At 37.0% G+C, this 26,916-nt stretch overlaps 1 protein-coding gene and 3 non-coding genes across 4 annotated transcripts; 1 reads left to right on the top strand and 3 right to left on the bottom strand.

Moving 5' to 3' along the window:
• Positions 1-2: 2 nt before the first annotated feature.
• On the top strand, positions 3-26,464 carry LOC116299503 (intraflagellar transport protein 140 homolog). Its single transcript, XM_089032082.1, has 33 exons — positions 3-775; positions 2,395-2,616; positions 3,241-3,362; positions 3,496-3,587; positions 3,757-3,932; positions 4,723-4,811; positions 5,078-5,181; positions 5,664-5,806; positions 6,357-6,449; positions 6,935-7,045; positions 7,499-7,577; positions 7,791-7,882; positions 8,531-8,658; positions 8,814-8,931; positions 9,743-10,054; positions 10,891-10,978; positions 11,284-11,327; positions 12,019-12,230; positions 13,609-13,786; positions 14,273-14,356; positions 14,452-14,558; positions 14,687-14,782; positions 15,318-15,450; positions 15,693-15,764; positions 16,420-16,491; positions 17,115-17,188; positions 18,192-18,246; positions 19,702-19,884; positions 21,843-22,034; positions 22,343-22,555; positions 23,270-23,436; positions 24,015-24,156; positions 24,998-26,464. Exons 1-33 carry the CDS (start codon positions 629-631, stop codon positions 25,220-25,222), a joined length of 4,365 nt encoding a protein of 1,454 aa, XP_088888208.1. The 5' UTR covers positions 3-628; the 3' UTR covers positions 25,223-26,464.
• Positions 17,635-17,706, bottom strand: Trnam-cau (transfer RNA methionine (anticodon CAU)). The gene has a single exon. It is a non-coding gene; the product is annotated as a tRNA-Met (tRNA).
• Trnam-cau (transfer RNA methionine (anticodon CAU)) lies at positions 21,114-21,185 on the bottom strand. The gene has a single exon. It is a non-coding gene; the product is annotated as a tRNA-Met (tRNA).
• On the bottom strand, positions 21,437-21,508 carry Trnam-cau (transfer RNA methionine (anticodon CAU)). Its single transcript has one exon. It is a non-coding gene; the product is annotated as a tRNA-Met (tRNA).
• Positions 26,465-26,916: the final 452 nt, after the last annotated feature.

Here is a 26,916-nt window from a genome sequence, read left to right as displayed (position 1 = left end):
ATCCGGGACTCGTAGGTAGCCATTGGCGGACATTTACATTTTCAAGTTTGAAAGTCATTATATTTTACCTCGAATTTATGGAGAAAATGTTGAATTAGAAACACTTTAAGCAACAATGGACTGAAAGATAAACTTGGAAGGCTTTATATTTGGCTTTATGACCCAAAAAGCGGTGGTTTTTGCATTTGGATGTGAGAAGACCTGTTGGAAGGATTGGTGAACTTTGCGTGGCAACCGAGTTTGTGTTTACATGCGTTGAGGATAAAATTGGGAAAATATTCAAGGAATTCAACCAGAAAAAAGCAGGAAACTTTCAAAAAATCCAAAGACTAGAAGCTGGTGGGAATAGAAAGTATTATTTGTCAACTACGAGACTGTTGGTACGGCCGTAAACAACAAACAATCAAATAAAGTCGCCATGTTACCTCGCTTGCTGTCATTCGTATTTACAAATTTTCCAAAGTGAATGACTAATTTGTCTAAGAAATATATAAGTTGACCAAGAATCGTACCATTAATCATTAAAAGAAGGTTTTAACAATTCTACAGAGACTCTAGAAACTTCATTTTTGACTGCATATATCGCCTGGCGAAACACTTTAATTCATATTTAAGATTTTCTGTGAAAATGGCTGTATATTTTGATCACAAGATCCAGGCTCCGAGTGTGGGTGTCCAGACAGACATTGCTTGGCATATTAACTATCCACTGCTTGCTGTTGCTTCTAAGAGTGAGCCTGGAGTTGGTGGAGCTGTTAACTTCTTTTTGGATGAGGTGAGATTTTATATTAGTAAGCTTATAGGTATATACTGTAGGAATAGGTATTTTATGGCCATGTAACAGATTCCCAGGAGTTATAAAAGTAATGCGGGGTTTAGGCCCATGCAGATCCCAAGGGAGAGGGTGCAGCGTACTTAAGAACAGAGCCATGCCTGCGTGGGGACAATTGGGGATCCTGGCTGTCAAAGCAGTGGTCGAAACTGTTGGGTTAAACTGTACTCAAACTGGAAACCATTACGTTTATATAGTTTCTGGAAACCTGCAACATTCTAAACCTGAAATATTCAAAGTGAAATAAATGAATCAAAGGTTACAGCCATGCTGGTGCTACTTTGTGTAGAGACAACTTTATTGTCATTTTGGCTTCTTTCTGTCAGAGTAAGCCAAAGAAGCCAAAATCCCAGACATCGGGAAGTATTCATTGTCTCAGAAACATAATGTTTGCTTGGGGGACTTCAAGCTAAGGGGTGTATTGAATTTTCAAGATTAAAGATTAAAGATTTCACCTGCCACTTCCCTCCTTTGTCATACATTATGGATTCATCCTAAATATGCCTTTTGCATTAAAAAAAGAAGTCGTATAAAGTACAATTAAAGTTATTAATAGAATATTACCCTGTTGAGTACTGAATGATGTTACAATATTGTGATTTGTCCCTCAAAACATAAGCAGCATTTTGAATTAGTTCAGTGTGTGTTCTTCATATTGTCATAGTTAAAGTGGTGGTTGGGGATGGTTCTTGGGGACTATCACATGGTGCAATTGTACATGTACATCATAGTCACAAATTTGTACATATAAAAATTAATGAATAGACTTAGTGCATGGTTACAAATTCTCATTCCTGCAGTCTGTTTCTAGTAGTGAAATCTTGATCATCTTTCAGAAATCTAGTAATCTGATTGGTTGAGGCACGTGCTTTATATTATGAGAGCACACAGTATCCTGTGAGCATATTTTTATTTCTTCATTCATATCCAAAAGGGCAGCTATTCTAATTTGCATTTTATAAAAGAAATAGAAAAATTTGCTAGCTGTGCTTGAGGCAATCTAGGGATTGGTAGATGCTTGAAAAGCACTCTGCTCCATGCTGTAACACTTCTCTCATGTTCTGTCTTATAATATTATCTGAATGTTACCAGCCTAGTTACTGAATGGGCCTCTCTGCCTAAGTAAAGTTGATATTGACATTGTCAATCTCTGTATGTTTGTACTGTTAGTCCCTGTGTGTTTTTCATTGCACACAGCACATGTTTTACATTTCTTTGGTGTTGGCATACACTCTTGACCTCATTAATGGTTGAGTTACCCTAAGCCCAGGCCTAAAAGCAGCTATATCATTATAACGGTAGATAACTTTTGGTTTTGAAAAATCTAAAGTGATGTTAAAATCCATTAACTTATGAATATAGCAGATCTCTTTTTAGATTTACAATAATTCTGTAATGGTTCATTCTTATAATTATTATTGTTTGACATTTAAGTATCATTTTATCCTAATTTGCACTTCTTCATAGGTGTTATATGCTTAATGGTTCATGTGATAATTAGTCGATAATTCGTTTTTTTTTAATTTTAAGTTACATCTTATTTTCTTTGTCATAATATATAGGGTGAACTAGTTGAAGACTCCTCAATCCAACGTTCATGTGAAGTGACTGCATTTACATGGCATCCCACTAGAAAAATCCTTGCAGTTGGCTGGGAAAGTGGTGATGTCTTAGTATGGAATGAACATGACCATGAACTCCATGAAGCATCCTCTGTTCACTCTTCGGCAGTCAAAATTATTGAATGGAATTCAAATGGAAGTAAATTAGTTACTGGTGATGAGGTAGGTAATCAGGTTCTTTAACAGTCATTAAAGGACTAAAACGAAACTATTTTCCTGTTCATTTCCTTATTCCTTTTCTTATTTTTCTCCCATTTCTTGTTATTGAATAAAAAATCCACATGTCAGTAGAGTGTTGTGTGCATAGAACATTGAATGCAGTGGTAGTGCGTGTGAGTGAAAAGTGTCCCCAATTAGTGCTGAAATTGCAAAACAACTAGACACTTAAATATTTAGATATCTACAGTATTTTATCTTTATTTTTAATAACAAATAGCTGTAAAATTTGTAAATTTGTAGTATTTTTATTGGAGAAATTGTAAACTGCACAACTATAACAACAAAAAACTGAGTCAAGTTATCATTGCAGTGCATCTTGAGACTGTTTCAGGTGTCAAAATACTAGTAGCTGCCATCAGACTTGGAAATATGTCCCCTAAAACAGCCACACAGTGTACTGCAATACCAAATCAAACCTGATTTACCAGCGAGAGTATAGGGATTCCAATGTTCTGCCATCTAACAAGGCCTACCGGCACATGATGTTGCAAAACCTTGGTTGGGAGTTTCCTCTAATGTATTCATCTTTATTTATAATTGTAAAATTGGTTTCTATTTTATTCAAAGAATGGAGATGTAGTAGTATGGAAAGCAGACCAAAGAGGTAGACTAAATCAAACCCCTGTCTTTCAACACAATGTCCAATCTGCTGTCAAGACATGTGTCTTCAAGGCCGCAGGATCAGAATCGTAAGACGCTTTCATTTATTTATTATTACTATTAATTGCTAAAGGTCCATATTAAATTCTCCTGTTTATCATGCACAGATCCAGGTGTGTTGAATTACAGTTATTTTTTATCATAATTATTTTCCTTTCATAGGACTAATGATGAACCTTCATGGAGGAAAAGTAAACTGGCTGCTCTTTCACAAGCATCTGTAGATAGTTCCTTTTTTGTAGGAACAGTAAATGGTAAATAGAATATATGTCTAATATCAATATTATTCTTTGTTTAATAAAAAAAAAAGAAATTCCGCCTAAATTATAAAATTCCTGTCCTAAAGAAAGATTAAAACACTTATTTGTTTGTCTTGCAAAAAAGATTTTTGTTCTGATTAGTGTTTCTTTGCATTGCAAACAGGAACAGTTCATTACATGGATGATAAAGGCAGATGCACTCAATCATTTACAACAGAAGGCCCTGTTAAGACTTTACTGTACACTGAAGGCAAAGACGTCTTAGTGACAGTTACAGATGGACTCATGTTATCACAGCATACTGTAGCAAAAGATGGCTCAACTACTGAAATTATGAAGGTAAACTTTTAGGGCTTTCTTATTCTTCAAGAATCAGGATTACTTCCTGGACTTGGCATCAAATGTGATCAGAATTTGTTAGGTTAGGTCTCTCCCTTGATTCAAAGGTTTTTTCTCAGTTTTCACTGCCACTAAATTCCACTTCCTCATTAGCCATGTCATTACATAGATCAGCCAAAAGGTTTTAGCGTTTGATCTGTGAATAAGCCGTGACCAGACTTAGATTAGCCAGAGGTCGTTTCAGGGTTCAATCTGTGAGTTAGCCATGCCCTGTCACTTTGATAAGCCCAGAGACTGTTTCAGGGTTCAATCTGAGAGTCACAGTGTAGCTGTGCCTTGACTTTGATCAGCTCAGAGGTTGTTCCAGGGTCCTAAACTGAGAGTTGGCCTTGCCCTGACTTAGATCAGCCCAGAAATTATTTCAGCTGGGTTCAATCGCGAGTTAGTGGTGTACGCTGAATTAGATGAGCCCAGAGATTGTTCCAGGGTTCAATCTAAGAGTTACAGCCAATTTGCCTGACTTAGATCAGCCTAGAGGTTATATTTTCAGCTGGGTTCAATCTGTGAGTTAGCTCCATGTCCTGAATAGATCAGCCCAGAGAATGTCTTAGGGTTTAATCTGAGAGTTAGCCAATTTGCCCCGACTCATATTGAGGATTGACAATCCTAGTTGGAAAGTGGATAGTAAAATGGTATTTTGGGTTATTGGTTTTGGAATGATCTAAATCTACCATGAAGGTGTAACTACAAGCTACGAGACATTGTAGATTTGGTATTTGTTTTTTTACAGGTAAAGCTTAGTGGACAGGCAGCAAAGAGTCAAATGATATGGGCTGGGAAACAGATACTAGCTACTGCATCAGGGGAAAGTCTCATAAGGCAAGTAGACCCAACCCTTTCAAGGTCAAATGATATCAGATACAGGGAAACAGATACATGTAGCACAGTAGCTAACTGCATCAGGGGAAAGTCTAATGGTAAATCAAAGAATGCACCTCTTCAAAAATAAACTCACAATTCAATTCCACATAAGTACCTTCACTGGAACACATGAATATTATACACAAAGTCCAGGTTAACACCGAGCAACAGAGACTTCAAAACTGGAATATACCATATTAATGTACTTTCTTTACTGTTTCTAGAATGTGGGATTTAGATCAAGATGACAATTTTGTTCTTTCTCTCGATGGTGGTGCTTTCGAGAGTGGTGAATGTATCAATAACATCACCTACAATAAATCCAAAGGTAAAGTACTGTAGATATTGAACAATCAATTTTAAAGATTTTGTTGCTTCAACCAATCTGATTACAAGAAAAATAGCTCATTGGAAGGAAAGGGCATAATGGCATAAAGACATAGTCTCTTCTTGAAGGTTTTTCAAAAGTGGATCTTTTTTCTTGTGTTTTTTTACTGTATTATTAGACTAAGACAGTGTTATGTGTTGTCGCTTTAAACATACCAAGATTCAAGAGATAAGACATACAAAACAAAAAGCACATGGTAGCATGATCACACACTGGAAACTGAGTATAATATCACATCTTGTAACAATCGTCACCGCTCACTTTTCATCAATTCAGTCTATTGTATCTTGCTTACACCTCAAAAGTTTCCATACTCCCAGACTACCACCAGTTCTGTTTTCCTTTAATCTATCTTGTGGCTTGAGAAATTAAAACCATGTCTATCCATGTTTATCACTGAAAGCCTATCTTATGATTTCCAGGTATACTTGCTGGTTGTACCAACAAAGGTAAAGTAGCCATGTGGAAGTACATGGTGTCTAAAAGTAAGACTGATGCTCAGTCAAGATGGGAATTACAGCCAGCATCAGTACTAGAAGGAGAAGCAGAACTCACTCAAATACAGGTAGGGGACCATTAAAGCATTGGTCATCGATAAGCATGCATCCATTGAGTCTTTGTTGCATGCAGGAGGTTTCTAAGCATGAAGGAAGCACTAGAGTCTTGAGTGCTTAAGCAACCAACCAAGTGCACCCAACACTTGATGGAAGCATGCTAATTGACAACCAATGCTTTTGCAACACAGCAAAAGAATTTAAAAAATCTTTGTTAATCGAGAAAAATTCAAATATTTTTTCTAATGAAATGTGCATTACACTGTACATAGTGCGTGCTACTCAACTGACGTCAGAGTGCATTATCGATTTTTGTATTAATGCTCGCGCACCCTAATTAACCAATCAGAGTGTGTGTTATATCTTGGCTATGTTATAAACGATACTAAATGTGGAATGCAATAAATTATGTACAATCCCTTTGGAGTGTATCCTGGACTGCTGTTTAGCTGATAGAACATGTTTGGTGACCACTTAGACTGAAACCAATTATTTCAAATGATAATGAAATTTTAAGATATTGATTATTACCAATTTATCAATGATCTTTTTTGGTTTTAGTTTGCAGGCAGCAAGAACCTACTGGCTGTCAACTGTGTAGCAACTGTCATTATCCTAAATGAACAGGTTATGAATGCTCACTACAACCTAGAGGTAATTATTTGATAATTTTTCAATAAATACCTGCATTGTTATTCTTTTTGGTATTTACCACATTGCTCTGCCCTCATCAAGATAAAATATATTCATTAATATATTAATTATAATGCCATCAATCAAATGTATCCTATGAGCTAAGAGTGCAAAATACATGTACATACTGCAGTGTTACATGAAGACCATTCATCCTCTAACAATGTTTTTGATTGACTACTGCTGATAAGGAACCATTAATTTTTTTACTGGGGGGAGGTGATGGGATTTGCAGGGCCAATCAGGTTCAAGAGGGGGCGGGGGGGCAAACAAAAAAATTCCCCCGTCCCTAATGTCCGATAAAGATGCTTGGTCCCTTAACCTGTTGTGTTCATGATCAGTGCATAATAATATTAGATAAAATGTTATGCAATTGTGGTCAGCATTTTTCCAGCACACCACAAAGCAATAACTTAAAGATAACACAATTTCCAATTCTATCCAAGGTTGCAGCAGTTCAAGTATCCCCAAGTCAGCTGACAGTGGAGAACTTTTCTAGCTCATTCAATCAGGACTTGAAAACAGATATCCACATCAAGGGAGTCTTTGTTACCAAGGTATGTGTCCTTGGTAGCTGCTTGTGTAATTTGAATTTAAAGGTGCAGTAAAACAAGCAACCATTTAAGTCATGCAACTTGTCCTGCAACACTCTTGCAATGAAAATGCTGCTCTGATGCATTTAACACAAATTTTCTCTGATGCACAGAGTAGAGAGAACTTCTACTTAAATCTAAAGAAAACTTATTGCATAGGATGATAAAATGGGTAAAGATGTACTTTATGACCAGCAGACTTGTTAGTTGACAACCTCCTGAGTGAGTAAATACATGGAAGCAACATTTACTATGTAACTAGCAGTGTAACAATGCTGGACAATAAGTTGAATGGCTTTGTTGCTTTTGTTACTATACCTTAGTGAACAGATCCCACCATAAGAACTGCCGCAAGAGTGAGAGGTGAGACAAACTGTGTTTTCCAAGACTAATACTTTTGAATTTGATACATTGCAGTCTCATACAACCATTTGGAATGGAAAAAGGATAGTTGTTTATGAAGTGTCTCCTGATAAAGCCATGGTCAGAGCTGAAGGTAAGCTGGCAGCTGGTACTAATAACAGTATTTGTGAAAATGGTGTGAAAGTATGTACCATTTTGACTCCAATACACACATGCGTACGAATGAGTGTCCCTCCATATCCACAGGCTTGGTAAAACTTTTTGGGGGGAAGCTAGTAAGTGCATTAAAAACCATTCATCTGTTTTTTAAATCACTCTTAACTGAACTGCTGTTCTTATTTTCTAGGCTCATTCAACTCAGATTCACCTGTTGCAGTAGTTCACGAACAGAGTGTATACACGATTGAGCCAGGGAAGATACAAGTCAGGACTTTTCAAGTAAGTTGTCATATTGATGTGATGTTCTCTTCCTTGCCACAAGCCAGGCTTTTTCTCAAGGATTAAAAAACATGATATTAAATTTATAATTATCTTAGATCAAACATGCAGGAAGTGATTGCTCAGTCTACCAAACAAAAGGCTCATATTGAAGCTTTTAACTCCTAATAGAATTGGAAATTAGGGGTTGATTTTTGCTTGGGGGAGGGGGGGATCTGTAGTACCCAGAGAAAAAACCCTTGAAGCAAAGGAGAGAGCCAACAAGCAACCCTACTCACAGTACTAATTAGGAATCAAACCAGGTTGCATCTGTGAGAAGTAGCACATTAGCAGCACACATCACCTGTGTTTCCCATAGTATATTTCCTTTCTCCACAAAAATAAACATTTGAATTGGGAGCTGTGTGCATAGATAATATTGAATGTAGCCATAGTGAAGGGTTGATTTTATTAACATTCATGTATACACCTGTACTTATAAATAATAAACATGAGTCTTTGGCTAGGGAGACTTACAGCTGCTACAGTGTACCTACTTCTATCTCCTGTCTAATAAAGGCATGAATAGTACAGTTGGTTTACAGTGTCCTGTTAAGAAAATTCTTAACAAAGAATTACAGTGCATAAATCTCTTTGTGTCTTAAATAGGGTACAGTGAAGCAGATCCTATCTTTCTCAGAGACAGAAGGAGATCCAATATTACTTGATCTGTGTGGCAACTACCTTGTTGCTGGTACTTCTCTGGGTTATATTAAAGTATGGGATTTATCTAGGAGGTAAGTGGAATGAATTATACAGTACAGTATATATTACTCAATACCCTGAATTTTGGTATGTACACAACATAAGGACCAGGGCATGGCTGGTGATACTCAAAATCCTGTAAAAGAATTAATTTTTTTTCTAATTTTAATCATGAAATAATATTTAGAGAGGCCAAACAACATTGTACTCCAAAGAGTCTTAGTGAGTCTATCTCAGACCTTGGCAAGCTGAAGTGTGTAAAATGCAACTGTAATGGAACCAAAGTCAGCATCCTGTCTGAAAAGGTGAGTTTCTAATGAAAGTATTTACCAGGAAGTGTGTGTTCACCAACAATTGGGATATTCTATGGTGTGACACAACAAAGCATTTCATGATGGGAAGGAATAGTGGTCATGAATACCAGTCAAAATTACCAACAAATATACAACAGTTTTTATAGTTCTTGCATTCAGATTGGCTGTAATAGAGGCTTTTCACCAACACATGCCAGTGCCCATGATACAACTTGGACTGCCTGGGGTTAGATGGCAAATAACAAAAAAGTATAGAGTCCTGTGCAAAATTTAATTGTTTTGCCCTCTTGAAGTTCAAAACATGTATGGTTCTTCAATAAAATTGTGAAGATTATTCAGCAGTTTTTGAGCATGCTCACATTGTGGGCTCAAAGCAAACGTTCAAACGTAGTCAGCCACCTTAAATCTTTTTGGTCTTACAATCATTTTTTGTCTAAAAACGATTATCGAGATATTTGGTATTTAATAATAATAATAATAATAGATATTTATATAGCGCCATATCTAAGACTCTACGGCACTTCACAAAATACTTGTTTAAATATATACAAAACTTAAAGAAACTAAAAAACTAATCCAAAAACAGTTAAAGATAAAACTAGAGAATAAAATTAAGAAAAGAATAAATAAAATAATAACAATAAAAATAATATATAGTATATATAACTCTAACTACTGGTATCTACCTTATATCTATTTATATGTATGTATGAAGATATGAGTTTTGAAGCTTTTTTTGAAAGTTTTTAGTTTTATTTGTCTGTGAAATAAAAATTAAATGTTTTTTAATACCCTTTTTCAGGCTAATAATACTCCAGATTCAAAAATCTATATATGGGATATTGATACAGACACAATCCATTCCTTTGACTTCTCAACTGGTCAAGAAGTTGGTGGAGATATGGATGATGGCACAGATATTGTTGGAAGAGCTCAACAGGCCGCAGACATTGCTGGTCGTATACCTGTTTCACAGTTCTGGGATGCTATGGACCCCAAGTTGATTGTCTGTGAGACAATAACCTCATCAAGTTCTCTTTCACATGGGAAAGAGAAAACAGCAAAGAAGCTTTTTAGTATTACACCAAAAGAAAATAAAGAAAAAGAACAGCAGGTTGGTTAAGTCAAGTGGGTGGGGGAGGGGGGGGGGGGAGGGGAGAAGTGTGTGTGGGGGGGGGGGGGGAGGGGAGAAAAGAATTGTAGTGGATGATAAGAAGAAAAAAGTTCATCAGATTGGTTACTGAAAGGACTTGCAGTACTAACTGAAGGAGGACATTTGGGAGTGCTAAAAGCCACAAATTTGCGGGGGGAAACGGCAAAAACTGAGAATCCACAAAGGAAATAGAAAAAATTGAAATGTTAAGCCCCGTTTACACTAGCGATTTTTGCGGCAATTTTTGCAGCAATTTTATCCATAATAAATAATAGTCAAGAATTTACTTGTAAAGTTTTTTTCAGGATGTCTCTTTTGAAGGATGAGACAAAAGATTTCATATTTCCAAAAATTGCCACAAAAATTGCAGCAAAAATCGCCAGTGTAAACAGGGCTTTAAAGATCAGCACTTTTTGATGAAACTAAAAGATGATGTTAATCTGAAAAACTGCATATAAAATTGTCTGGATCTGAAAAACCTCACTTCCCATCCTAGCTGGTCATTATTTTCCAAATTATTGTTGTTACTGAAGAAAGAGAGTACTCACCTGCATGCTGTGTGCAGTCATAAAGCATTGCCGGAACATGAGAGAAGATTTAAGAGAAGCATGACATGTACCCTTTATTTCATATACAGTAGAAATGATGCAATAGAAAGTGTGTGGGTGTTATTTCTTGATGCACTCACTCACAACCAATCAGAACTCAAGATTTATAACATTTATTTTGTGAAGTATAGTGTACATGTCATCACTGATCTTACTGACATTGCTGTCATATTCTTCATTTGTTTTCAGAATGATGTAATAGTAGTGTCTCTGTTCAGTATTCCTGAAAATGGAACCCTGTTGCAAGATTACTTTTCATTAGACTCTACACAGAGCAGTAAGTACAGTTCTTCTATTCACCATCCTCATCCTCTCCTCCTCACATATCTTATCTGTTGCAAGATTACTTTTCATTAGACTCTACACAGAGCAGTAAGTACAGTTCTTCTATTCACCATCCTCATCCTCTCCTCCTCACATATCTTATCTGTTGCAAGATTACTTTTCATTAGACTCTACACAGAGCAGTAAGTACAGTTCTTCTATTCACCATCCTCATCCTCTTCTCTTCCTACTGTATATCTTATCTGTCACTTTTACCAACAGCGAATCTTAAGGTATCATTTCAACTTTCTTTTTCAGAATTAATGGGTGTACAAGTTCCATTCATGTTTCTAATGAGAAAGGTAAGAACTCTAGAGTCTACTCTGCCTCAAGTGTACTGGATAATTCACATTCAGAGAATAGTGCTCTGTTTTTAAGAGTATTAAAAGCTGAACGGGGAGTCAGGATGGCGTGGTGGTAAAACGTTCGCCTCTCACCTCTGTGGTCCGATTCCCAGTCACCCCATGTGAGCTGAGTTGGTTGGTTCTCTTTCTGACTCCAAGGGTTTTTCCGGTCCACCGGTTTTTCCTCCCTCCTCTCAAAATCAACTCCAACTAATTCAAACTGGTTAGAGCTGTGCTCCGGGGTCATACATGGATTGTATAGCTGCTGCCAGAGGTGCATTTCATATGCTTACAGTTCGAGCTGCGCCACTGCTGTACTTGCGGTGGTTTTCTTGTTAATCTAATGGATTGGTAAAGAGAGAAGTCGAAACATACGTGAAGATCCTGCGCATTAACCAATAGAGTAATGCCTGTTCCTACGCCTTTGGTAATAGGACGTTTGCACGATGGAGTCATTGACCTCTCATACCAGACTCCCTTGCACACTTTGTTTTGTTCAGTTAATTAGCACCAATTGTCTCACTGTTAATACAAATACGAAAGAAAATTCACAAAGCATCTTGGAAGTGGGAGTCAAATAACGCCATCAAACTGTATCTAATTGTATCATACCTATTTTAATACGAAAATATATTAAAACATCTTGCAGGGTGGTAATGAATCTAAGAATTCCCCTGAGGCCATGCCAGCCATAAACGCTCCAGCCTACCTCAATCGAATGGTGATTAAACACACTATGAAGGATTTTATTGGTCTAGAGAATGCTAATGAAGAGGCCAAGAAAGCCATGATGGATTTTAGTTACCTGTCAGCTATAGGTAACATGGACGAGGCCTTTAAAGCTATCAAACTGATCAAAAGGTAAATGATTGTACTAGCCTAGAGGACCCTCCCATGATCACCTCAATATTGATTAAGAGAAATTTTTTTTCAATAATGAGCAATAATGGCAAAAAGCGCCAAAAACTAGACTTTCGTATGAAAAACCTTTTTTAAACAGTTAGAAACTGATATACTATCATAAAATGCCTGTTTGGAGCGGTATTTTCAATTGTACAAAGATGTTTTGTTGCATTTGTGTTAGAATGTTGCTTTGTCAGGCTTTTTTATAGAAAATATATGGGAAATAAGCAAATGAAGGCCTAAACCTCATTTTCGAATAAAATTTTTGCTTTGGGTTAACACTTTGATTCTACTTTCATCGGTCATCTCCACTTCCAAACAAGTTAAACTTTCTGGATAACAAGATTTTAGCCTTGTATAACAGCCTTTCTTCAAGAAATAGTTTTTGGCGCTCACCGCTGGAATACGAAAAGAATTCTCTCTTAATTATCAATTATCAATAATGATCATGTAACCAATACTCCAGTTTCGAGTTCTCTGTTGCTCAGGGTTAGTCTCGATTTTGTATAGAATATTCATGTGTACCAGTGAAGGTCCATGGGATTTCAAAGTTTTTTGTAATGTTGAGGTGTGCTTTCTTTACTTTACCGTTGGTATTTGTGAATATTTAGACATCGATATGAGGCTAATCCTGTGTAAATGAGTCTGTATTCAAGAAACACAGCGAACTAAATGGACTATATTTTCACTAATTCATATCTGCTTTTGCTGACTAACCTACAAGCATTTCTAATGATAAAAAGGTAAATTTTACACCGTGAAAAGATGAAAACACTTGCTGATTTTTCGAACGCTAGTCCTTCGTCGGAGTAAAAGAGTAAGTAAGGTTTTTCGTCTTTTCACGGTGTATAATTTACCTTTTTATCATTACAGTTTCATTAGAAACAACGACGCAGCTCACAACTAGTTTTTAGCTAGTTATCTCTTCTTACAAGCATCTCTAGTGTACCAATAAGCATTTTTTGTGTAGGTCCCTATTAATTGCTGGGTTACACTTGACGTTATTTTGTCTTTGCAGAATCATGATTCATTAGCTGAATCGCAATTTTCTAATAGCAATCTTTCTGGCTGATAGCAAATGTTGCTCAGTGTATGCATGACCGCTTAAGATCCATGCAGCCTTTGTCAACCTAAATTGTGGGAATTGTGGGTGCATTCAACTGTTTTTCATAAGAGTGCTCGATTTGTATAATTCAGAATCTTTCAAGTACCTGTCGAAGAGATATCCTAAATAACCGCACTATAGAGGCTTTGTCTGTCATGGCTGCTAACACGTGACAGTGTAAAGCCTCTATTTGCCATTATTTAACTATACTTAATTATTTCAATGCTTTAGTGAGTCAGTATGGGAGAACATGGCCCGAATGTGTGTAAAGACCAAGCGTCTGGATGTAGCTACTGTGTGTCTAGGGAACATGGCTAATGCACGTGCTGCCAAGTCTTTGAGAGAGAGTATGCAGGAACCTGAACTAGATGCCAGAGTAGCAATGCTTGCACTACAGCTGGGAATGTTGGTATGTTTACTGATCATATGTATTATACCTGAGTAAACAGAAAAATGGAACTCGACTTTGATGTCCACCTATTGTAAAGAAATCGGAATCCAAGCTACAAGATTTACTTTGAATTCGGAATCCAAGACATGGTGGTCACAGTTAGTGTTCTCCGAAGCCTTCATTAGTTTCGGTCCAAAATACCAAGAGACCACAATGGCTGCTATTTTGCTTCAATAACAACCCTGATACCAAAGACCGTTTACAAAGACGTTCGCATACCTAAAAATAAATGAAATTAAGGCATCCAGTACCCGACACTGCGACAGTCCCTCTGTATATGGTATCTTTATGGTCTCTTGATAATGCAATGTGGAATCCTAAATACAGCACCTTTATACTGTAGTTTAAAGTATATCAGAATAATGGTGTGGTCCTAGGTTATACACGTACCCCTAGCTTACTAAGTAGTATACTGATCTAAGGATTTGATGTTGATAACCACAGGAGGAAGCTGAAAAGCTGTACATCAACTGCCAAAGATTTGACCTTCTGAACAAAATGTACCAAGCAAGCAACCAGTGGACCAAGGTATAGTTTGGGCAAGCCGTAATAGTGGGTTTCATTTATTTCCTGTAATGTATTGATTTTGTCGGTATTTTTATTTCTTGGTTGTTTGTTGATAGGCTGTTGAGGTAGCAGAACTGCAGGATCGCATACACCTACGAACCACGTACTATAACTATGCCAAACACCTGGAGGCAATGGGAAATGTATCCGGTGCCATTAACAAGTAAGCTCTCCACACCTCCCCTGTCCTCTTTTCTATTCTTACCTCCTCCCCTACCGTTCAACTATTTCCTCTTCACCCATCTATTCGGCTCTCTTTGATAACACTGTTTATCAATCCTTATTTTTTAGCTATGAGAAATCCGAGACACAACGCTTCGAAGTTCCTCGAATGCTGCTAGACGAACCACAACAGCTGGAAGCTTACATACTCAAGACTAAAGACAAGTAAGGAATTAATTATTTTCAAAACATACATTCCTTTCGGGTGTCTATCTTTATATTAATAGCATATTTAACTTCATCTTCCCGTTGCACAAATCAACAAACGGGGTTACGTCTTATCCAATTAAAAGCGATGGGCGAGGCAACGCACGGTCATAATACTGATATGCTGTACCGTGTCTTGCCTTGCTTTTCCGTGCTGTGTCCAGGTGATAGTTCAAGTCCTGTTGGTCGTATCTCATTCCTGATTTAGAATAGATTCTGAGTGAATCTGAAAAATGTAAGCTAGTCTGACTGAATAAGTAATAACAATAATTGATGTGATCGATCCGACGAATAGGAGATATTAAAGTTACAATCTCTTTCCTTCAAACAATTGTTGCATTTGGGTCAGTTTCTATACATTTCATTGTATTGACCCAAATGCCTCGATTTGAGACAGTTGTTCGAAGGCAATAGAGTATATCTCTGTTATCTCCTATTCTTTTATGCGTACGAGGTATCTTCCCTTATCGAATAACGTGTGTTGCATTTTTAGGGAGTTACGAAAATGGTGGGCACAGTACATGGAGAGCACAAGTGAGATGGAAACCGCTCTACAGTTCTACGAGGCGGCTCGTGATAATTTATCGCTCGTTAGGGTCTACTGTTACTGTGGAAACCTAGAAAAGGTCAAGTCCCTATTATTCGTTATTTCATAATTATATACCGTTTGGGTTGCCTGTGGTAATTTGACTTAACACTTAACAGACCGGGTTTGATTTTTCAATTGATTTTCTATACACTTTGATGAATCGGGCAAGAATTCACTATGCAGTATTTATTATTCATTAAATAGTTGTATAACTTTGGTTATTGTATATCAAAGTAAGCGTACGCCTATCTTTGCCTTAACGATGTTGTTTCTCTTCAGGCTGCAGAGATCTGTAACGAGACTGGAGATCGAGCGGCTTGCTATCACTTGGCTAGACAGTTTGAAAACCAGGTAACATACCGGGGGCAGAAAAAAGCAAAGATGGCGGGAATTATATAGAGTTTCATGTGTTTGTCTTTCTTAAAGGTGATCGAAGTGCCGTCTTAATTCATCTTTTGTTGTATTCTCTTGTGGTGAGCTGTTAATATCAATCAATGTCATTACTGTAACAAAGCTATATTTGCCCCCTGGACGCCCCATAATGCCTTGCGATCCAAGATGGCGGCCGTATCGTCGAAGTAGTCCATTCTAATGACATCTATAGAAAGTCACAGCGATCTTAAGATAATCAAAGGCACCGGTCTGTTGTGCGGGAGGTAGTGGTTCAAGCCTCCAAGGCCAGACCAACACTCAGGGTCTTAAAATATCTCAGTAGAAGGTGATGTCTTTGCTCTAATATTATCTGCAAATGGTAAGACCTTTGCCGTGGCTCGGATGACCACCTTATATGGTGGCCCTGTCTCACTTAGAGACTGAAAAGGGCCACAAGTTTATTAGTGCTAACTTGGCAACTGTCACGTGTCACCCTCTCTAAATAAAGGCGATTATAATAATTACGGGAAAGCTTTGTGAAAAACCTTTCATTTCAATCCAACCAGTTGTCATCCTTTTATAACCTCTGATTTCCTACCCACTATAAGTTTCATGTTTTATTTTTTCCTTCTAGGATAATATAAAGGATGCAATCCACTTCTACACGAGAGCACAGTGCTATAGCAACGCTATAAGATTAGCCAAGGTGAGACGATGCTTACTCTAGATGTTTGACTTGGTGTTCTGTATTCTTGGGGTGCAACCACAAGACTCAAAATCCCTCGAGATATATATAACAATGAAACAGTCGATGACGAATGCTTCGTTAACGTCAACCAACATGGCGCCGGGCTATGAAATAACAGGCAACCCAAGAATTTAGCTTTATAGGTATTTTTTAAGCTATTAGAGAGTTTTAGATTGACATTTTTTTCTCCCCGCAAACGGCAAACGTGACCACGTTTTCAAAGTTTTCCTTTATTTTACTTTACCTTTTACAAACCTTCTCACCAGGCGCAAATATTCTTTTGGTTTTCTACTACTTGGACTTTTTTGCGATTCGTTTTCAGTAATTTAAAATGATTTTTTACTGGTCAACTGACGTTTCACGTTTGCCGTGAACGTAAATCTAAAACTCTCTATTGATTCAAGGACTTACATAGGTGGTGGTGCACAGTGGCTTGAAGGGAAGACAAATGTAATTTTTTTCAAATTTAATTTTGTTTTTTCGTTATATTCTAAGTGTAACCTATGAATAAGATAAACAATTGGTTTTCGACATTATAATTATTACAGTTGTACTAATATTTTAATCTTTACTTGTAATAGGATCATGGCTTGGATAATGAGCTGATGAATTTAGCACTGCTTAGTGCACCCAAAGATATGATTGAAGTTGCAAGGTGGGTCAGTGTAAACTCATGTTTTTATTGCCTGTCTGTCTGTCTGTCTGTCTTTCTCTCTGTCTACCTTTCATTCCTCTTAGACGTCTTATAAGGAACTATTATTGCATTTTTCTACGATTTTCCTTTTTGTTTTATACGGTTTTTTGTTCTCTATCATGTACAACAATTGCTTTTTACTTTTTTATTTTTCGTTCATATCGATACTTATTTGAACAATTTCAAACTTAATAATATTTTTGGTGTTTTAATTTGTTTGTTTTTTGTTGTTTTTTCAATTTTCAATTTTTAATTTTCCTTTATTATTTTATTTTATTTCTTATTTTATTTATTCATTTTTTATTTGCCATGAAACTAAAAAACTTGGAAAAGACGTATAATATATAGTGGAATTGTAAATATACTAAGTAAATAACGTCGTTTTGAAAAGAAAGATGAAAAAATATTAGCAGAGCGAGGTTTCGATCCTCGGACCTCTGGGTTATGGGCCCAGCACGCTTCCACTGCGCCACTCTGCTTTACATGTTTTGTGAAGACTTAAATGTGTCCTTTATTCATGTACAATTCTCACGTAAAAACGCGTAGTATTGCATCAGCTTATGAATACATTAATACACCGGAAGTGCGACCATCTGCATTAAATATTTAGCATAATTTCTATGGATTTTTTTAGTGTTATTCCATAAATATTTTTTCCTATCCTTGTTTTATCGACAAACAATGACTATTCTCCCAAAATAATTTTTTTTGCACACAAACTAAGATAAAAGTATACCTTTATTTAGCGCGTAGTTTCGTATCAAAGCCTTTTTTACAAACGAAGCATTCCTCGTAGTCACTGAGTCTGAAGTGAGACAAAATTAAGGATAAAAAACGTATTAGTATTCCGCTCAAGCAGTGATTATCGCCTCATAATCACTGGTCGCTCCACCAATCACAGCGCGCGAAATTCTATATTCACGTCTAAAACTATACTAAAATCCAATATTCATTCTTTGTTCAGTTATTACGAGAGCCAACCCAACATGCAGGACAAGGCAGTAATGCTCTATCATAAGGTAGGTTTTGTGGGTTGTAAATGATTCTGCCTACAGTAACCAGTTTTGAGACTCCCAGAACGTATTTTCGTGTGTGAAATCGTACTGTTATGAGAGAGAAAATTAATGTTTTTACAGACTAAGCTAGACATCAGTTTTTCTAATTACTATTTCTTATCGTATGAAAACAAGATAAAGAACGATCAATTACTTATTGAAAATATCGATATGGGATTTCAGTAAGGCTACCATCACGCACATTTAGATAATGGTATGCTTTGAATTTACGAGTAAACTACTTAGCTCCTCCCATTAGCATGTACACCTATGGTTACACCCTAAACACTCTTTACCCCTTTGCTTAGTTATTTTACCACTATTCTTTTAAATCTTATGATATAATTATTCCTCGTAGACCTTTCTATACATTTACCATATATTCACATATTATCTTTGGTTTAAGTTATGTTTAGTTCTATGATTTTCACTCGTATTATTCTTAATAAGATATCGCACTCAGGAATTTACTATTTCCATTAGCCAATCAAGGCACAGCGATAATATCATATTGATTGTAGAATGACACCTGTCATGAAGTTATTATAAATAGAGCTCTTGTAATTAGTTTTAGTCAGAGTGAAGAGAAAGTAGAATAAAGATCCCGAGTAGCTCTACCGAGAGCGGTCCATCCCGTAACAGTACCCTTAAAAAAAACCAGTATTGTCTAAATAGGAAACAATGATAAAGCCAATAAAACGTAACTGGACAAAAAAATAGAGAAAAATGAAAAAGAACCAAGAAAAACAGTTCTCTTTAGGAAAGCAAAACACAAAAGGAAAATCTAGAAACCAGGTTTATGATAAAATTCAGCTTTCACGGTTTTGCTTTATTATCGTTTACTGTTATTAATTTATCGTTCAGTGTCTTGCTTTAGAATCATGTCTTCTTTTGCAAGTTACGTCATCGCCGTGGTGCATTAATTTCCATCGTTAATACCACCAACATGACTGCCACATCTTGGGCTTTTTTTGGCCCCCTTGTTAATGATTGCAGAACATCAATAGCTTATAAGTCGTGATCATTTCATTTCTGGGTCCAACTGCTCCGATTCACCATTTTCAATACATTGGTTCACTGGTCAAACACAAAGCGCTCAAGCGAGGCGACAAGGTACTTTCAAAGGATTATTCAAATTTGAACCTTGAAACCTTGACTGAGTGCTTTGTGTTTGACCAGTGAACCGATGTACGGAAAATGGTGAATATAAGAACCTCTCTAAAACAAAGCGAAAAATGTTCTCCATAATTTAACCTCCACCTGAAAAAATGAAACCTTTGGACAACAAATCCTGTCATGTAGAAATAGTAAGAATGTGTTTCGTGTTGTACCTGGACGTCGTTTTTCCATACGACCACGAAGACACAGGCTACCCAACCCAAGTTGAGATAATAGACTTAATATTGTTGATCGTTGTAGGGTGGTAATATTACCAGAGCGTTAGATCTTTGCTTCCGTACCCAACAATTCGCTGCCCTTCAAGTCATAGCAGAAGATCTGGATGAGAACACAGATCCCGTCATGATTGACAAGTGTGCTGAGTTCTTCATTGAGCATGGCCAGTACGATAAGGGTGTAGATCTCTATGTCATTGGCAAAAAGGTACATGGCTAGATTTGTCTGCTTTATTATGGTTTGCTTTTAGGTGTTTGTTTGTTTGTGTTATTTCTTTTTCTTTTTATTTCTTCATATTTGGACTTTGTTCGTTTTACTTATTTAGTTGTTGTTCCTTCCTTCCATCATTCTTCTTGTCTCGGTCTATATTTGTTTCTTCGTTTGTATTTTATCAGTTTATTTTTTGCTGGTTTTCACATGACGTCATCAAAACATCAAAATCTAAACTATAGATCGTATAATGACATTTCTCAAGTATGTTTTAGAAATCAGTGTTACAAACCACAAGAAAAAATCTTGACTCATTTCGATGTTTGGTTCCCGAGTTATGAAGGTTGAGTTTGTGTCACGCAATACCGTCACGTCTATCTAAATAGCGATAAAAATATTAAAATAATTTACTTTAGTTGAAAGATTTTCCCATAGACACGTTTAAAATATCTATTTAAAGTATATTTAAGTGAAAAATAGTCAAACATATTAAATATTCCATCATTTTAAGCCTTTGGAATTTCGTCCGCCATGATGGTGTACCAACTTGGAACACCAAGATGGCGGCTCCATACATTTTAACCAAAAATTGCGTCATGTTTACTCGCCTATAGTTCCGCAACTAAATGCTTTACAGCCTTAAAATTTGGCCAGTATACGTAGTTTGGACCGCTTTACAAGAATATAAAACTTCTATTTCATTATAATGCGAATTTACGCTTTTGAAATTCATGATGACGTAGGTGAAAACCAAGAATACGCTGTAAGGTTCTTCCAAGATCCTGCGTGTTCTAAATCACAATGTAAACCGCACCGAAAGTAAAACTTAATCGTAATGATTTAATGATGCAATAATAATAAGAATAATTTTGGATGAATAGACAAAAAATGTCGGCGTTAGCAGAGCAAGGTTTCGATCCTTGGACCTCTGGGTTATGGGCCCAGCACGCTTCCACTGCGCCACTCTGCTTTACATGTTTTAGTTTTGCCTACTTAACTCATTTATTCATGTCCAATTCTCGCGTAATATCATCGAGCACCATTGCATCAGCTTATGAATAAAATAACACCTCCCCATTCTGTTGAAAAGTTGAAAATTTAGTATGAACCTTAAAAGAAGGGGGATTTGACTTGTACCTACGAAAAGGGGTGTATGAAGGGAAACTATTCCTAAAGTAAATAAAGAGAGATAAAATGCTAAAATGTCTAAAAATGAAGATAAAACTTAGCAGAGCGAGGTTTCGATCCTCGGACCTCTGGGTTATGGGCCCAGCACGCTTCCACTGCGCCACTCTGCTTTACGCGTTGTATTTTTGCCTACTTAACTCATGTATTCATGTCTAATTCTCGCGTAATATCGAGCACTATTGCATCAGCTTATGAATAAAATAACATCTTTTCATTTCTGTTGAAATGTTGAAAATTTAGTATGAACCTTAAAAGGGTGATTTGACTTGTACCTACGAAGAAGGGTGTATAAAGGGAAACAATTCCTAAAGTAAATAAAGAGAGATAAAATGCTAAAATGTCTAAAAATGAAGATAAAACTTAGCAGAGCGAGGTTTCGATCCTCGGACCTCTGGGTTATGGGCCCAGCACGCTTCCACTGCGCCACTCTGCTTTACGCGTTGTTTGTAGAGTTATTTACCGTATTTATATATGCACAATTGAATTAGTTTCTGAACAAAATGTTTTGTGATAAGAAATAACTTTCTTCAAGAAATTCCATTATGAAGCATTGGCTCTTCCTTATTTTTATCTGCCTGTGGCCTGTTTGTATGTCTGTCCTTGTATGTGTCTCTTCTCTCTGTGTGTAATGTCTCCCAGCCTCGCAGTCAGTCTGTCTGTCCAACTGTCTGTGTGCATACCTTCTGTCTGGTCGGTGTGTCTTTCTGTCTGTCTGTCTGTCTGTCTGTCTGTCTGATTGTCTAATATTTCCTAAATGCTTATTTCAGTATTCAGAAGCGCTGGACCTCTGTTTGGCTCATAACGTAACGATCACAGAAGAACTTGCAGAGAAGATGACATTGCCAAAAGGAGAAGCAAACAGAGTTGCCATGCTGGAACAAATCGCTGAATGTGCTATGCAGCAAGGTTCCTATCACCTAGCAACCAAGAAATTTACACAAGCTGGCAATAAAATGAAAGTAAGTCTCGGCTTGGTATCAAATACCCAACTGAGTTAAAATCTCGTGAACCAGACTTCAGTGAAGGATTCACCTCTCACCTCTTGAGACGTGGGTCCCTGGTTCCATTCCTGAACTCGGCACAGATCATATGTTTGTAGGGATTTTACCTTGATCTCTGGGCTCTTCCATCCACAAAACAAAACGCGCTAAATTTCAATTCAATCTGTAACATAGCCGTGCCTCACCGCAGAGGCTGTTTCAGGGGTTTGATAAAATCGATGCAACTCCAATCTACTTTAACCACCCTGTTTTATATTTTACCATAGGCAATGAAGGCGCTTCTCAAGAGCGGAGACACAGAGAAAATCGTCTTTTTCGCTGGTGTATCGCGACAACGCGAGATCTACGTGATGGCGGCTAACTATCTGCAATCGCTGGACTGGCGGAAAGACCCTGAAATCATGAAGAATATAATAGGATTCTATAACAAGGGACGAGCGCTGGATCTTCTGGCGGGATTCTATGATGCATGTGCACAGGTGAGAGACATATCGATTAATCTAAATGCGAATTTATGACAGTGATGTATTCTTGTAGTAGAACCATGTGACAAAACAGCCGCCATCTTGGTTGATCTAGCAAGAGAAGCTTAATGAGGAATGTCAACCTGAACCAACATGGCGGCTATGACGTGGCATGCACCCTGATACTTGGGGGTGGGGGGGTAGTTTGATTCCTTACTCTGGAAGCATATTATCAATATACACCTATTTCAGAAATCGTTGTCGCACCAAAAGCCTCAAGCAACAAGCCAAGACCGCAGAGAACGCTGGTACTTTTAGTGTTTTAGTGTAATTAGTTTATTCATGGTGCATTTTCATTTATTGACTTCACAAATTGCTCCAAACAAGGCCTGCTTGAGATGATAATTAGTGGAGAGCTATAGCCGCTTGTATGAACCATGATAAATCAATTATAATTAAAAGTACCGACGTTCTCTGGAGCCTTAGCTTGTTACTTGAGGCTCTAGGTGCGACAACGATTTTCGAAATAGGTGTATAAATTCTTGGACTCAGGGCAACAATGCATGATTAGATAGTATTTATAGTATTCATAGTTCAAAAAGAAAAAAAAGAAGAAGAAGAAGACTATGCGATACTTTTGAAATATCTCGTACAATCTATAATAATTATTGCTGAGTCCAATAATTTATATATTGATATTTTTTTAATAATTGTTCTTATACATCCAAGGTGGAGATCGATGAGTATCAGAACTATGACAAAGCTTTGGGTGCCATGACAGAAGCCTACAAGTGTATGGCTAAAGCCAAGGTGAAGAATGTCATTGAACAGGAAGAGAAAGTTGCCTTCTTGAAACAGAGAATAGGATTAATCAAGAAGTTTGTACAAGCAAGAAGGTATTATAGATACTGCTTTTGAGCTTTGAAGTTGTGACGTGTTTCCTGCTCATAAAACCGCTCAGAAAATGATGCCAAAAATGTTCTTAATGATTTAACTCTACCTGAAAAAATAAAAACTTTGGACAACAAATCCTGTCATGAACAAAAAGTATTAAAAAGAACAAACGATTGACGTCAAACTTCTATTTAGCTCTATTAATCAGGTCATTATGAATATCATTACAATCATCACATCACTGTCAATTACCATCATCATCATCATCATCATTACCACCACTCATCGCCATAATCATTATCATTATCATCACCACTATCAACAATGGCACCACCACCACCTACATCACCTGTCATCACCGTCATCACCGTCATCAACTTGTTGGTTTCCACTTGATCACAACAGCAGTATTGTCATCATTTGCATCATTAAAACCTCAATCGATGAATCATCCTCTTAGTTTATCCTTCATTTAGCCAGGAAGACAAGTACTTTGTTATCGTCATCAACCTCATAATCACCACCTTCTTCTATACCGTTCTTTGATTTGCTCACAAATTTCTCTATTTGTATACAACAGGGCGTACGAAGAAAATCCAGAAGAGGCTATCAAAAGCTGCCAGCTTCTACTGGAAGAACCTGACCTAGAAACGGCAGTAAGAATAGGAGATGTGTATGGATTAATAATAGAACACTTCGCTCGTGAACAAAACTATCCTAAGGTAAATCGTGCTTAACTCATTCTAGCACTCTTCTCGTGTTTTTATCACTTCCCGCGTGCTGTATTACTGAATAGACCTCAGAAAAACCTGTTCTGTTTTCCATATTATTATTGATGACTAATCACTAATAATAGACGTAGAATGAAACTGAAAAAACAACAAGTTTGACTACAAATCGTAATTTTTCCTATTTTGTTTGGTTACCTGTGAGTTTGGCGGGAATTTTCGCGCCAAAACTCGTACGCTCGCCCCTCCAACTCTGGTACCCTGGCTACACCACTGCTAATCACCTCTATACTTCATGAGTTTTTTGTCTAAGATTCCAATTCGATCACGTAACCGGAGGGCTACTAGCTTTACAATAGCCGTACATTAACGCTTTTTTTGTTTCTTTGTTTGTTTTTGCTTTTTTGTTTTTTTCTTGTTTTTGTTTTTGTTTTTTCTTTTTTGTTTTGTTTTTTTGTCGTTGTTGTTGTTGTTTTATTTATGGACTCATTTACTAAGGGTTGTGCCCTATCGCAAATCTTCAATGATACAAACACTTTGAAATTCGACGGACTTTCACTGTAACTGTGAATATATAACTAATCCGCTGCTTTCCCATTAAGACCACGTGTCATTTCCTAGAGTATTATTTCATTGTTTAACAGTTGCACATGAGAAGACACATGAATATAGATACAACTCGTACAAAGAATCTTATTCTCGAGAGAATGACACGTGGTCTGAAATGGGCAAAACATTACGCCCAAGTGGATTTGGTCCATTCTTTACAAAATGGAGCCGGGCTAATTACCCCGAGTATCAGAGAACTAAAAACTGGCTGTTCTTTTCTCAACAGGCGTACTCATTCATGGAAGACATGCGTCAACGAGTCCCAACAGTCAACATGGCATACTATGTCAATATCAAAACAATAGAAGCCGTCCACAAATCCCTAGGAGTACCCCTTGGGCGTGGCATGGGTGCTGAGCGGGATATCAAGGGAGGGATGGACGAGGAGGATGGCGAAGAAGTCGAAGAGGAAGTCGAAGAAGAGATTTTTAACGGACACGACGATTATTGATTATAATCCAAGTAGACTAAGATATAAAAATGAAGAACATTTTGGTATATATTTATTGACTAGAAAGAGTGAAGTGACAACTTTTAGATAGGTAGACTTGTTGATAAGCACTGACAGTATTTGGGGAACATGCTGTCATAGTATTCTTTAAATTCCCTGAATATTGCTATATAAGTCTTCATTCACGTAAAGGTAGAATGAGTCACCCTACCTTTGAGAAATACTTTTGAGCCAGAGACCGTTCACATGAAGGAAGGATGACCCTGGATGCTAGGGACAAGTCTTTTGTTTTCCTTCCCCAGGGGACACCAAAAACAAGAGATAGCCCTAGCAGTAGGATTACCCTACCTTATGAGAGACTGTTCACATGAAGGTAGGGTGACCCTGGTGCTAGGGAAAACTCCTTTGGGAATACCAATAAGAAGAGATAGCCCTAACTGTAGGGTCCACCCTACCTATATATAAACAGCTGTAATCCGAAATGCTTTTTTGAGGGCATTTATAAAAAAGAATGGGTTTTGAAAACTCCTTGATTACTTCTTGAAAGTCTAAAAAGAAAATAATCAAATAACACTAATGCAAGGAATGGCGTCCAAAGATCAATAACTTAACATTTGTAGCAGCTTCTTGAAAAATGGGAATTTAGATTAAACCTTACAAATGTAAATACTATGAAAACCTAGCCCTCTTAGGACTTATACAGGGACCCTAAATTCTCTGCTTAATTGTGCTAACTACACTAATATCTTGATAAGCTTACACGTTACTCTTTTTTTTTTGCCTTGTATTTTTTATCTGTAAATCCATGGTATATATTTACTCCAACTCTTTCACAGTTTACTAATCAAGACGTAGAACGAAAATATAGCATATCTATTTGAGCCAATGCTATCACGTGACAGACAGCTTCGATGTTATCACAGTACAGAGCAACGAAACTTGATTACCTGAGGTCAAAATGCTATTTATTCTGCTCTCACCTGATTGGCTCACATTTTCACTCTGCATCGTGATTGGTTAACTTTTTCAGAGTTGTTCCAGACGATCTAAGACTCCCTTCGCTCATCAAACTATTCAGTTGGCAAAGTATGATTGGAATATTTACAAAAGCAGCTGTTTAGGTATGAAAGACTGATCATGTTAAAGTGTCTATATATGTTAATATATATTGTCCCAATAACATGCAAGCGGCTAGCACATATACCCACTGATTTTTCTATTACACTTAGACACGTTCAAACGTACTGCTAGTCGTGTCCATTATTACTGAGTTCTGACGAAAGTCTGGGGAAAATTAATATTTTACATTGTTTTGGGCCGCGGGAAGGTCTCTATTTCCTTAGTTTTTCTTCCATCGGTTTGAGCGATTTCTCATTTTCGCTTTCATTACGGTGCCGTACTAATATTGTAGGGGCAACTTGAAGGAAACTGGAAAAATATAATAATTTACATTTTACAAGTAACGCTAATACCAGAGCGGCGTTTCATCTGCTGAAACCAGAACGTTTGATTTTCTTTCCTTCCTAAACCTAAAAACAAACTCATATATCGCTTTTTTTTTAAAAAAAACCTAATAGAGGTCCATTTTAAGGCGTATTGTTTCCCCATTTCAGACCACCTGTAATTCCCTAGAGTATTTTTTGTTTGTTTAACGGTTGTACATGAGAAGACACATGAATATGGATACAACTCAA

Source organism: Actinia tenebrosa, unplaced genomic scaffold (assembly GCF_029948245.1).
Source record: "Actinia tenebrosa isolate PJP-AT-01 unplaced genomic scaffold, QUT_ActTen_1.0 PGA_scaffold17__23_contigs__length_9995812, whole genome shotgun sequence".
Lineage (NCBI taxonomy): Eukaryota > Metazoa > Cnidaria > Anthozoa > Actiniaria > Actiniidae > Actinia > Actinia tenebrosa.
This window is presented reverse-complemented; position numbering and strand designations above follow the sequence as displayed.